Source organism: Rattus norvegicus, chromosome 8, assembly GCF_021556685.1.
Source record: "Rattus norvegicus strain SHRSP/BbbUtx chromosome 8, alternate assembly SHRSP_T2T, whole genome shotgun sequence".
Taxonomy (NCBI): Eukaryota; Metazoa; Chordata; class Mammalia; order Rodentia; family Muridae; genus Rattus; species Rattus norvegicus.
This window is the reverse complement of record NC_141541.1, coordinates 74,749,924-74,763,637: the sequence shown is the minus strand read 5'-3', so window position 1 is coordinate 74,763,637 and position 13,714 is coordinate 74,749,924. Positions and strand designations below refer to the sequence as shown.

General features: G+C 39.1%; 1 protein-coding gene across 17 annotated transcripts in view; it reads right to left on the bottom strand.

The window, feature by feature from the left end:
• The window catches only part of Herc1 (HECT and RLD domain containing E3 ubiquitin protein ligase family member 1), a 168,981-nt gene that overhangs the window by 19,153 nt on the left and 136,114 nt on the right, over nucleotides 1–13,714 (bottom strand). For all 17 annotated transcript variants that reach the window (XM_087562124.1, XM_087562106.1, NM_001420916.1 and 14 more), the window contains 12 exons: nucleotides 12,669–12,868; nucleotides 12,378–12,483; nucleotides 9,628–9,774; nucleotides 9,193–9,294; nucleotides 7,306–7,479; nucleotides 6,227–6,520; nucleotides 4,936–5,001; nucleotides 4,639–4,764; nucleotides 3,634–3,772; nucleotides 2,172–2,353; nucleotides 1,273–1,428; nucleotides 226–348 (listed from right to left, as the gene is read on the bottom strand). In XM_087562124.1, the coding sequence (XP_087418250.1) occupies nucleotides 226–348; nucleotides 1,273–1,428; nucleotides 2,172–2,353; nucleotides 3,634–3,772; nucleotides 4,639–4,764; nucleotides 4,936–5,001; nucleotides 6,227–6,520; nucleotides 7,306–7,479; nucleotides 9,193–9,294; nucleotides 9,628–9,774; nucleotides 12,378–12,483; nucleotides 12,669–12,868 (1,815 nt within the window). The remainder of the gene's footprint in view (nucleotides 1–225; nucleotides 349–1,272; nucleotides 1,429–2,171; nucleotides 2,354–3,633; nucleotides 3,773–4,638; nucleotides 4,765–4,935; nucleotides 5,002–6,226; nucleotides 6,521–7,305; nucleotides 7,480–9,192; nucleotides 9,295–9,627; nucleotides 9,775–12,377; nucleotides 12,484–12,668; nucleotides 12,869–13,714) is intronic.

Genomic DNA, 13,714 nt, shown 5'->3' with positions numbered 1-13,714 from the left:
ATAAAAATGTTTTAGCCAAAGTACTTCCAATGTAAAAGAGGTACTTTTATAAGCAAAACCTAATTTCTGTTGTATAAAAACTAAGAGTAGGGGCTGGGGATTTAGCTCAGTGGTAGAGCGCTTACCTAGGAAACGCAAAGCCCTGGTTCGGTCCCCAGCTCTGAAAAAAAGAACCCCCCCCCCAAAAAAAAAAAAACAAAAAAAACAAAACTAAGAGTAACTGACCTGAGGAGAAGACTTTGCAGTTGAGTTTCCTAGGCCCAGTTTACCATAGTCTCCGTCTCCAAATGCCCACACCATGGAGCCATCTGCTGACACTGCCAAGGTGTGGTTCAGCCCACAGGCCACCTGTAGAAACACGGGTACTTAGTGAGCAGATCATCTGACCTGAGCACAAATTCTGTTTCCAGAACTCTTCCTTCTTCTCGACTGAAAAATTTCATGTGTTGTTTCCCAAGATCCTTATTGGTTTTGGTAACTGCTTCAAAAGTTAACCCAAACACATCAACTAGAATTCCCAAGACCCCTAAATAATTCTTTTCTTCAAAGTAAAATTCTTCAAGCATCTGTAGCTAAAAAAAGTAGAAAAGGCAGGAATATTCATTTACTACAGAGGCTGTCTCAGCGATGACATAGGGAAAGTCAAGAGATCTTACCCATTATTGAGAAACACTTTCAGTGTCTTTATGCAGATGGAAAAATCCAGCTATCCAACTTAACACTGACACACAGGAGCAACAAAAAGTTGCTGTGTAAAGGCAGTCCTGTGCTGCTGTGCTGTGTAAAGGCAGTCCTGTGCTGCTGTGCTGTGTAAAGGCAGTCCTGTGCTGCTGTGCTGTGTAAAGGCAGTTTTGTGCTGCTGCTGCTACTGCTGCTGCTGCTGGCTTGCTTGCTTGAGATGCGGTGCTGATAAATCACCTGGGCTAAGCCTGAACTCTAGATCTGCCTGCTTTGGCCTTTCAAATGCTGGGATTACAGGTGTGTGCTACCACACCCAGATTTTATAAAGACTTTATATAGCAAGTTGTTGGTAGTACTTTACGGGTGGTATTTTTTAAATAGTCACATGTAAAAAATTAGGGGCCAAAAATGTGAATTTTTTTTCACATTGGGAAAAAGTCACGAAATTGTAAAGTATGCCAAACAAAAGATACAGAGGTTACATGCAACTAGCAATCCTGGTCTTTCTGATTGATAGAAGAATATCTAAGTGGAAACAGAAAAGGTAAGAAATTACTATCAACTCAAACATTATATTGACTTATGCCATGCCTGTCCAATCTGATATCCCTCCAGTGCAGTCACTCTCTCTGGAAGTTTTTTGTTAGAGGTGTTTCCAAGACCCAGACGACCATAGTCACCATTCCCAAAGGTAAAGAGTTTGCCATCTGATGTTACCACTGCTGAATGCTTGAAGCCACAAGACATCTAGGGCAGAATCAAGGAGAAAAAAAGTTTATAAGAAGACAGACTAGGAAAGAAGTCACTCACTTTTGATTATGAATCAGCTGACAAGGGAAGAGCAGCCAGTCCCCCTGCTCACACAGCCTCCTAACCTGCCTAGCAGGCTCAGAAAAGCCAAGTAGACACTGGAATAACTGCCATCACTCTTTTGGCTGTGTCCACTGATGCAGACTGAAGGAAATAAATGAGTGGAAAATTTATAGTGAACTCTGCAGTGCTATGTGATTTTACAATATGACCTTAGATCACTAGCTGATCTAACAGACATGCACATCCCTTTGCAACAGAAAGGAAAAGGTTAAATGAAAACTTCCCCATTACCTACCAAGAACCTAGTCCTATGGAGTTTTTCCCAAGAATATGCAGCATCCTATCCTGGACCAAGTCTGCTGGCTTGGAAAAGTTAAGTCCATTCTATGTTTTTTTTTTTTTTTTTTTTTTGGAGATGAGGACCGAACCCAGGGCTTTGCGCTTGCTAGGCAAGCGCTCTACCACTGAGCTAAATCCTCAACCCCAAGTCCATTCTAGTATTAAAATCTATTTAATTTCTGAAAAGCTCAGTAATGAGCCTACATAACCAAAAGTCGCGGATCTCTTATTCTGCCCATGCGGTCTGTCTTTATACTACTCCTTCTGGCTAAACTTCAGAGTGCTACTAATGACACTGTATGTAGATCAAAGGCAAACTTAGGAACGCTGCGTCTGACCTGCACCACTTCTTCTCCTTGTAAGGCCTCAATCTGCCTTGGCCGCCGCTGTCTGTCACTGTTGCCATGGCCAAGTTTGCCATAGTCCCCATCTCCCCAGCTAAAGACTTCACCACTTTCTGTCAGGGCCATTGAGTGTCCATCTGAGCCACAGGAAGTCACTAGCTGGGTCACCACAAAACCTAGAAGATAGCAGAAACACAAGGTCTCAAATGGTAAACTCTCATTCTTGCAGCTGCTAGAGTATGGCCTAAAATTTGAAAAAACATCAAAATGATACTGTAGAATATCAAACTTTTTAAAATTTTAAATAAAATTTATAGTCATAAACTTGCATATTTGAGAACAATCATGCAAAATGATGAAGACAAGGGAGGACATGAACAGCCATCACAGCTACCAAGACTGATATTCTAGCCACTCCTATAAATGCTTACTTAGGATGTCTCATTTTTCCTTTCACAGAGGTCTACTGGCAGACATTCCCATTTTCTACAGCAGCAGAGACTAAGTTGGAAAGTGGTGTAGTGGTCGTGCAAGGTTCCAGAGCTGGGACTGAGAGAACAGGAGACCTCGTCTGAGTTCCCCCTTACACTGCAGCATGCTCCGACCCAGTTCTGCACCGATCTCCTGGGAACTTACTGGTAAGCCTTAGTAGAAGCATTTTCCTTCTATATTCTTCATGAACAAGCATGCTCGCCTTACAGCCTGTAGGCCAAATACATCTGGATATGTATGATAGAGAGCTATGGATAATGCCATTCCACAGTGTTCAAAAGTGGGATATCCCTTATTGTGAGTTTTGGGATCCAAGAGATCCCATAGCAGTTTTTATTGCTTTCTCAAGTGACACAGAATTCTGTCAGATGCCCTTTAAACTCATTAGCACAGCTGGAGATTTTCATGTGAACTATTTTTTTAAAGATATTTGTTTATTTATTTTATGTCTAAGTACACTATAGCTGTCTTCTGACACTCATTACAGATGGTTGTGAGCCACCATGTGGTTGCTGGGATTTGAACTCAGGACCTCAGGAAGAGCAGTCAGTGCTCTTAACCTCAGAGCCATCTCTCCAGCCTCGTGAACTATTTTTTATGTTAGTGAAATGCCATTCACTAATATACACACACATGCGCGCGCACACACACACACACACACACACACACACACACACACACACCCTACTACCTAATTAGAGTTTAACAATTTTTTAAAAATATGTTTATAATTTTAAAACATTTGGTTTTCATTCGATCTCAAATACATATATGCTGCTGGATTCTAGCCTCCTACTTGTGAAATAGCTTAAAATGTGAAAATTAAGGATATATACATTATGTAACTAGAACCCTTGCATAAGCAAACTCCATGGATTCTCTGAGTTGGGAAATGTTCCAGTGAATGCACACATTCCTACAGTCAGGTCAGTTTCTAACCTTTCTAAATTCAGGGCAGTCTCACCTTGTAGGGCTGAAATAACAGTCAGCACATGAAGGTCATCTGAATTTCCTTGCCCTAATCTGCCATAACTTCCTTCCCCACAGGCCAACACCGTGCCATTGGCCTGGATGACAAAGGTACAGTTCTGACCACATATAACCTAGTAGAAAACACAAAATTAAAAACATTATCCTTATTTGAGTCAGACATAATCAAGATATACTATGTTTATGTGTAAAATTATTTAAGACTAAACAAAAACATTACCACCTCATTACTCTTACTGTGTATCTCTAACATACAGACATTTTAGGTGATCCCATGCACCCGAGGATATCTCTACTCATTCTTTTTTTCCTTTGTACCAAAGCAGAAAAACTGGCCTACCTGAGGCTTCCCTATAACCTTTGATTACTATATTCTGATTACAATTAAGGAACATGAGTCCCATCTGACTGAAATAATTCAGAACCACAAGATTTCAGCTACCTGTGCACAGTTAAACAACAACATAGATAAGAGAAGAAAGGAAAGGATACAGAAACTAGTAAAGTCTGGTGGAGAAAGAGGCAGATGTCGGAGGGGACACACACAGGGAAGAACAGTGAACTCTGGGACAACTTTAGGTAGAAGAGAACACAAGTGAAATGAGTGGTTTCAAGGACAGTTTGGGAATTCAATACCACAACTATTGGACAAAGGGAGGGTATTAATAAAGTCTGGCTCGAGATCATGGTTCCCCAAGAGCACAGAGATTAAGATTAGCTCAGCTTCCATAAATATACACTCATTGCCCTAATATACTGTGACAATACTTAGAAACAAGAAAATTTTAGAAACTTATTAATAAAATGTCAAGTACAATAAAACCTTAGTAAGGTCTTATTTGGAGGCCACATCTAAAATGAAGTTCTTTAATGACTGACCACAATAGACTACTAAACTGACAAGACTCAACTCCAAATAAGTTACTGACAGCAATCTGAATTCTCACACTTCTTCTCTGCTCTTCACTCTGCTAGTTACCTGTTGGGCTTGTGAGAATGAAGGCGCTGTCGCTGGTACCATTACATTTCTCCCAGCTTCTGCCAGCTGTCCGTGCCTGCCAGCACCCCATAAGTAGACATCACATTTACCTCCCAGGTGCCAGTCCTGAAAAACCCACAGCACCTCAAGTTAGGTTCGTCTAGTAGCTCAAACAAATACACACTGAGTACAAGTGTGTGACAACCTCTACAGAAGACAGAAGGACACAGAAACACACACATTTACAATCAAAAGACTGACTGAAACCTACCACAGAGTAAACTTATCCTTACTGACCTCAGGTCTGGAAGTTGCCCAGGACATAATTTGTTCATCCATGCCATTGATCCACTTGCTGTTATCCTGTAAGACAGAGCACACATCAGAAACAATGATGCTTTGTCAGAACTTGTCTGCTCTTTGGTGATTACATTTCCTTTCTAAAGAATATGGTGATATTATGACAAGTCAGGAGGAGTTGCTCTTACTTTCTTTTTTGTTTTAAAAAGACAGGGTCTTGCTATGATGTTTACATCAGCCGCCTTCAAATTCTTGGGGTCAAAATTCTCTTGCCTTTTCCTTCTAGGAAGGTGGAGTTAGAGGCATGTGCCACCCCACCCAGCAAGTTCAGTATGATCATAATTTCAAACTTGCTTTTTGCATTCTAATATTTACTTTTTATACACACTTTCATTATTACTGTAGTCTAAGTTCAAAGCTAACTGTTCCTGTTTACTGAGCAACAATATTAAGCACCAAGGAGTTCAAGGCAAGGTACAAATTCTTTGTCTAGTTTAGTGGGAAGGTTTTGTCATTGTTTTGAGCTTCAATTTCCATATCTATAAGATGATATTAAATCCAAGTGGGGTTCAAAAAGAGCTGATATACTCTGTTCTATTTATGTTACCGATCTCCTCTCTATTCCATTATCCGTCTATGGTGCTGGTGCTGGGGACCAAACTCAGGGCCCTATGCATGTCAAGCAGGTATGCTGAATATAACATTCACAATACTATGGAAGACATTTCTTGATTAAAAATTACGTATTCAGATGATTTTCTTTAATTCATTTATCTGTTTTATGTTGTACTTACATTTTTATGTTGAAATATATAAACCTGAACTAAAGTTAGGTCAGGTACTGGCTCATGCTCCTTACTTTGGCATTTTATGGTCAACACCATTTCTATAGCTAAACACTATTAGCTACAGTGAAAAAGAAGCGACACACCGAATGCTCTTCTGTACTCTCACCTGACGCTGATTACTAATGTTTTAAGTGGCATCATTTGTTTCTATGTGGCATCAATCTCACAAAATGATCAGAGGAAAACTAAAAATGTGTATGATTAAGTACTTAACAAGCACTTACAGATGAAGAAAACAGAAAAATATGGAACTATATATGGAGTCAGCACATTCAGAAAGGCTCTGTCACCAGAGCCTTGAACAGCCATCCGACAGAAACATATATTCAGTTTACCTAAGGGCATGTCACTAGTTAGTCGAGCCAGCAAAGATCTGTGGCACACCAAGCAGCCATGATGCAATCTCCACCACGAACGGCAGCAGCTCACGCTGCACTTACCATGAGCAGCACTAGCTCGTCCTCCGGAACGGGCTCTAGATCTGGGACAGTAAATGACTCTGGGAACTGTGCTCCATTGGTCAGGGCTTCTGCAGCCTTGATGGTGGTTGAGAAGCATTCTAACCAGGCCCACTCATTGGGATTCCAGGATGCAGGGTCAGGGGGGCAGTTCTGATGGTGGGGTGGCACTGGAGGGCTACACAACAGCTGATCCAGATGAAGTCCCACAGCAAGGGAAGCCAGACATTGCATGTAGGGGCTGTGAACAAGCTGGTCACCACAAACTACATGAGGCTAAGATAAAAAAACAAAAGAATGCCACGTTGAGGAGGAGCTTGTGTCAGATATTCTGAATAAACTTACGTTGTGAAAGCTTATGGGACTAGTAAAGAGAATTGAGCATATTCTTTACACATTTTCTCTAACATCATATATATATATACTATAATATATATGTACACATATATATAGAATATATATATAATCTTATATAATCATATTGCACTGATAAGAACTAAGAAACGTATTCTTAGCTAAACTAGCCAAGAAACATTAGCTAACTAGAGCTTTATTTGGTCTTACCGCTGTTATCCTTTTTCGTTCCAGGATCCAATATGGGATCATATTAGACTGTGTCATGTGCATTTTTTTCTTGACTATAAACAAGGTAACTAACAGCTAAATCACAAAGACCTTACTCCTTTCACATTTCTTCTTTACCAAGAAAACCTTGGTAGTCATCAAAGGTAAATCCCTTTTATAGCAGTCTTTCATCATGGCAAAGCAAATCTATCACAGACCATGGACATTAAATCCAGGCATATTGTCCAGTTAAATTAACTGGATATAGAGTGAATAAATCATATGAAAAGGAATGTATCAACACTAAAAATTCTGGAGTTACAGTGTCATTTTACTCGAGTGAAAATAAGGAATGGACTTAAGACTACTGAACGACCACTTAGATATACTGGCTTCATTTCTGTACAGATAGCTGCACTTCATGTCCTTGGGTGGTTTGTGCAGGAGATCCAAATTCCAAACCACTAAGCACTATGGGAGATAGGGCCAGGAGTTACCTTTTCATAGGCATATTGTTCTTGAAGCATCATGGGTAGTCGTTCCAGAAACGCTCTCATGCAGGGAGCCATGTTCAAGCCCAGAACGCCCTGTTGTTTCAGGGCTGTCCTACAGGTTGCTAAAATGTGATTGGCAGAAGCCCATTCTGCTGTGCAGTTCACAACCAAAACATCCTAGTGGAAAATAAATCATGCCAAATAATTAATTTGTTTATTATATAAAAGATTAAAAACCATGCCATCACCACTGAACTAGAGACATTCCCTCCAGTAATTGGATTAAATACTTTGCTTTTTTTAAAAATTTTATTTTTTATCTTTATTAACTTGAGTATTTCTTATATACATTTCGAATGTTATTCCCTTTCCCAGTTTCCGGGCCAACATCCCCCTAACCCCTCCCCTGCCTTCTATATGGGTATTCCCCTCCCCATCCTTCCCCCATTACCACCCTCCCCCTAACAATCACATTCACTGGGGGGTTCAGTCTTGGCAGGACCAAGGGCTTCCCCTTCCACTGGTGCTCTTACTAGGCTATTCATTGCTACCTATGAGGTTGGAGCCCAGGGTCAGTCCATGTATAGTCTTTGGGTAGTGGCTTAGTCCCTGGAAGCTCTGGTTGGTTGGCATTGTTGTTCATATGGGGTCTCGAGCCCCTTCAAGCTCTTCCAGTCCTTTCTCTGATTCCTTCAACGGGGGTCCTGTTCTCAGTTCCGTGGTTTGCTGCTGGCATTCGCCTATATATTTGCTGTATTCTGGCTGTGTCTCTCAGGAGAGATCTACATCCGGTTCCTGTCAGCTAGCACTTCTTTCCATGCCTACATTTAATTTTTTTTCTTTTTTTCTTTATTAACTTGAGTATCTCTTATTTACATTTCGATTGTTATTCCCTTTCCTGGTTTCCGGGCCAACATCCCCCTAATCCCTCCCCCCCTTCTATATGGGTGTTCCCCACCCCATCCTCCCCCCATTACCGCCCTCCTCCCAACAACCACGTTCACTGGGGGTTCAGGACCAAGGGCTTCCCCTTCCACTGGTACTTGCCTTTTTACATATTAAAAAATGTCTACAGAAATTTTAAAACATTCTAATTTCTATCTAGGTAAAATGAGTGAATAAAAAATAATTTAAAAAGTGTGAACTACCTTAATGAATTTTCTTTAAAAACAGTATCAATTATCTGTTAGTTCATAGAACTTATAAGACGAGGCATGAAACATACCTCACAAGTCTGACACAAATGTAAGGATACTAGCAGAAACAAAAATAGTTGTTTCCTAAGAAACAATGCAAAGGTTTCAGAACTGCCCTGCTCTATGCAATAGGCTTGATGGCTATTTGTACTGCTTAGGGTGCTACACACTAGGTACACTGCCAATCTTAAAGAGAACCTAGGATTGGTTAGTTTTTATTTTTACTTTTAGGACTATTCACATATGATTATAGCTTCTTTTAACACTATGTAAGTATATAAAATATAAATCAAATAGCACACTGATCTTGATATTTAAATATCACAGCAAGCTGGCTAGTATTTTAAAGCCAGACATATTTTGGATGTCTTAATGTCTTTGAATTTTTCCCCATAGAATATCCTTTTGAGATAGTTTAATGCTATCAAAAATCATGTGAGAAAATCAGAATCTACTTGTGTCTTCCAAGGGAAATAAAAAATCAAGCACTTTCAGCAAAGCCCAGGTATAGCAAAAAGTAAGAAATGAGCATCCCTGGTTTCTAACTCCCTTCTATTATTAAATAGTTGCATTATCTTGAACAAATACTAATCTTTCAGATAGAAGTCATTCCTCTGTAAGGGGGGGAGGTGGACTGCAATTTCTAAACTTCTCTAGGCTCACATTCTACAGTTTGGTGTGTTTGTAATGGTACCTTTGATCTATTTGAGCAGGCAGCTACCCCAACTTCTGGAATCCATACTGTGGTCTGAATAGCTCCAGAGCCTATCACAACAGTTTGCAAGACAGAGCCATCCTAAAATGAAAAATATTTATTAAAACTCATTTCTTGACTTTAGGCATTGTTGCCGCAATATCTGTTACCTTATATCCACAAAATATACATTAAAAATTATAACTGAGCTGGATTCAACAGCATTCAATTGATAACCTGCTCCCTGCTTTTCACTTTAAATATACTCATCAGAAAGAAATCCAGCGGAGAGAAGACTGGTTCGTTTGTAGTGGACTACTCTACATAAGCATCTTTATTATCCAATGACATTCTTAGGGTTGGTTAACTTTTATTATATATGATCCAAACTAATGTAAAAATATATTTTAAATAAAAAACAACCTGTGTCCTTACCCTTAAAGACCAAATGTTCATAAGCCCTCCGAGTCCACCAGACACCAAGGCCAAGCCATCGGAACTGAAGGCCACAGTCCGAACCGGTGTGATGTGTCCCCGAAGCTGATAGACACACTTGGCTCCTGCCGATTTCTTAAAGCCATCCTGTAAGTCATTGTTTTGATATGTATTAGTTTAAAAATAATTTACAGGCTCAAGATTCACAGCTCACTCTTGGAAATTTTACATTTGAATAGTATGAAACTGGAGATCTAGGTAGAGACACCTTCTCCCATAAAGTTCCCTAACTTAATAAGTAACAATAAACAGCAACCTGGCTCTGTTTTGATACTTTTTAAAACTAACTTTCTGTTCTTTAAATAAGCAGAAATTACTGTATTTCAAAGTTCCAATATCTAAAACCAAAAAAAAAAAAAAAAACAAAACTGAAAAAACCCAAAAAAAATCCATGACTTTTGCTTGTGAACAATAGCTTTTATTTACAAAATTTAACTCCATGTAAATTTTATTTTCTTACCTAACACTTATGAACTGCATGTGTTTACTCTATACAAATAGGTTTCCCTATTGTGGGCTGACAGTTCTGTCTGGTAACACCATGCCTGTTGGTCCAAGAATGGAGTTGTGAAAAGGAAATTCTGAGTGCTTGTAAGAAAACTCCACAAAAACAAGACAGAGTCTTGTTACCTCAGTTTCTTCTAAAAACAAAATTGTTCTTGGATTGTGTTTTCATGTTCCCTCCCAGGTGTAGCAGATGGGAGTGAGTTTACTTCAAATTATTCATTACAACTGGCTATTGTTATTTATATGCTTCAGTGGGAAAACATTTCTGCCATGTGTGGCTTACACAAATATACTCGGGTGATTCTTCTTAACCTCTGGAGCACACGCTATCTGGTTCTCTGAATAAAACTAGCTATTGCATAAGCCTTTAGTCTGTCTCATTTAGGCTCCATCCTTCCAGGTCCCACCACCATTAGAGCAGTTAAACAATGTCCAGTCAACCTATTTGCTCTGCCAGGTTTTGAAGTGAGGAAGCTAAAGCCAGTCAGTGCACAGGGCAACTCACTTGGACAAGGAGTAAGCCATGTTTATCTTTACTGATCTCATTTCTATGTCTGTGGTACCTTCCTATCACAGCTGACTACTCCTTCCCTTAAGACACTCATCTCCCCAAAGGCCACTAAAGAGAACTTCTTCAAGGGGCATTTGTATCAAAGACAAATGGGACCTGCAAACTGGTTCAGATATTCAGTTTAATCAGATACTCAGTTTGTTTTTTAAGAACTGTAAAATGTTAATATTAGTATCTAATTATTTGGAGGTTTTACTTAAAATAGTATGTGGTTTGGCTTGTATTAAAAACAATTAGCTACTTTGTTACGAATAGGCTTAATTCTAGGGAGGTGACAATCAGCCTTGGCAGCAGCTGAGCACTTTATATCAACACTTAGTAAATGGGGTTAGTAACTGAACTCTGAGGCTCTGAAATATCTGGCAACATGAAGCACATAGTGATGCAAGGTGTCTCTGGTGACAATTGCATTTGCATCTCATGACCTTACTACAGCCTTGGTTCTGACCTGATACTGTGCATGTTGTCACACTGTGCAACACTTTTGAGGGTTTTATGAAACATTTTGGTTAAAATTTGAAATTACATATTATGAATTGTAGCGATTATTACACACAAAGTGTTCTATACTTACAGAAATGCAATGGTTTAAGTATGAAAAAAAGTCTTTTTGTATTTTCCTATTGCTGTTCCTGGCAAATATCAAACTAGTATATCTTTGGGTTGTAACCTGTTTGAATATGTGGTTTTAAAATTTTCTGTTTAAGCCACTGAGAAAATTTTCATTAAAAAAATCTTTTGGCTAAGAATTAGGACATAATTTCCAAAAATTTTAAAATGGTTTTAAATAGTTGTAAATATATTTATGCAAAAGTATTCTTAGTATTGACAATTATAAAGTTGGAAACTGATCACCTCTAAAAATCCACTGAAGATGCTCTGTGTCCCTATCAAACACTCAGCTGAGACCTAATTCTTTAATGTAAAAAGTACACGTATCCATAAGTATGTAAATTTGCTTTCCTCTTTAATAGATGAAAGTATCAAATGTATATCAAAGAATCTTTCTAAAATAAATTTCATTATGATTTTTTAATCAATGAATGGTTGCTATTCTCGCCTACTTTATGGACCCACACCAGGCTATGTAACAGTTCCTTAGAGGAAGAGGTTGAGAGTGGGAAGTTGGAGAAGTCTGGCTTGAGATGGTATGTGTGCTTCATGGCTGGTTTCTGTCTACGTTTTTTCTACTCCATACTTCCTGACTCCCAGATTCATGAGTTTATATATCTTGTCTAGATGCTTTTGTAAGTATCAAGCTTGTGATTTTTCACTCAAAATAACCTTCTATGCAGGTAACAGAGACAAACATAACATAGTGGTCTAACACTGATAGCAGACACTCTGGATGGGATTCCCAGTGTCACACCACTGTACCAGACTCACTCAGGATCAGTAAGCACATCCACAACATCCATTTTATTCATCGTCAACATGATCACCACTTAAACACCTCACTGTAACCAAAATTACATGAACTTAGAAAGCATACAATTACAACAATTATTTACATTTCCCTGATGGATCATGACCTTCAGGTATAGGACAAATGCTTCAGTGAGGAGTTCGTGTACTATGGTTTCAGGTAAAGTCTTCAACAGCCACATATTACCTGACAATTTGATTCCTGGTCCCACCATCCTTCTGAGCTGGTCATACTGGTCTGTGTGGTATCTTGAGGAATACACCAGACACACACTAAGCCATTTTGACAGCCACTTAAAAGAAAAATCACAAAAAAAGAACATACCAAATGAAAATCTAAAAATCCTTTATTTCCCTTAAGTAATTTTATGGCATTATACATTATAAAACTAGTAATAGACACTAAATCGAGATTACTGGAAAGTCATACAATCTACACTACCATAAAGATCAACACACACACAAATTTATAACATACGTGGCCATCAGTAACTGCATCTTGGATCCTTTCCCTGGAAGGCTGCACCAGGCGATGCCGTTTACAGTGGATGGATGGCAGAGTGAGTGCAGACAGCGCCAGCATCCTGAAACAGGCCCCCAGAGTTTCACATTTTCTTCTTTGGCACATGTCATAAGAATATGGCCTGTTGGGTCCCATTTCATACTAACAAGAGTTTCCTTAAAATTATAGGGAAAAAATCAGAGTGATACTCGCTTCACAGTGCGTACTTTATATTCATTAGTTTGTGGATGGTGCTTCTATAACTCAACTGCATTAAAATTAAGATTTTTAGATGAGTAAGATCGTTTCATATCATTCCTGATCTTAATCAAATCGACCTTAAATACAGTCTACATTACAATAAAGCTAAATAAATGTTAAGTTATATAAATTATGAAAATATAGCTCTGAAAAGATATAGTACCTTTCTTTTGTATGTGTACGTATGGAATCATTTTATTGACTACATCACAATGTGAAAAGATGGAAACCAAACAGGGGGAAAAGGGTCCCTCACCCCAAATTGGTGAAAATGCTTAGGAGGATCTAGGGCATGTTTATGTCTACATGTTTTAATAGCTGTACTTTTCCGCTTTTAATTTCTTATAATTTTAATTTATGTGTATGAGTGTTTTGCCTGCACTCACGTCTGTGCACTATGGGCATGCCTGGTGCCTGTAGAGGCCACAAAAGGGCACAAGAACCCTTGGAACTGTAGTTACAGATGGCTGTGAACTTCCATATTAAATACTGGGAATTGAACCTGCAGCCTAACGGAGCCTAGCCAGTGCTCTTAAACTATAAACCATCTGTCTAAACCTCTGTGGGTTTTTTATAGTCCTCCTCCTACATCTTCCCAAGTCCTGGTTATGTGCATTTGTGTCACTGGCCTGGATGGCCCTGTAAAAACCTATGAGGAAGCATGAAATCAGTGGAAGTTCTGGCATTAATGGGGACACAGGGCACTCCTATCTCACTCTTTTGGTTTCAGTTCTAAGGTAGCTTTGTTTGTTTTTTTCTCA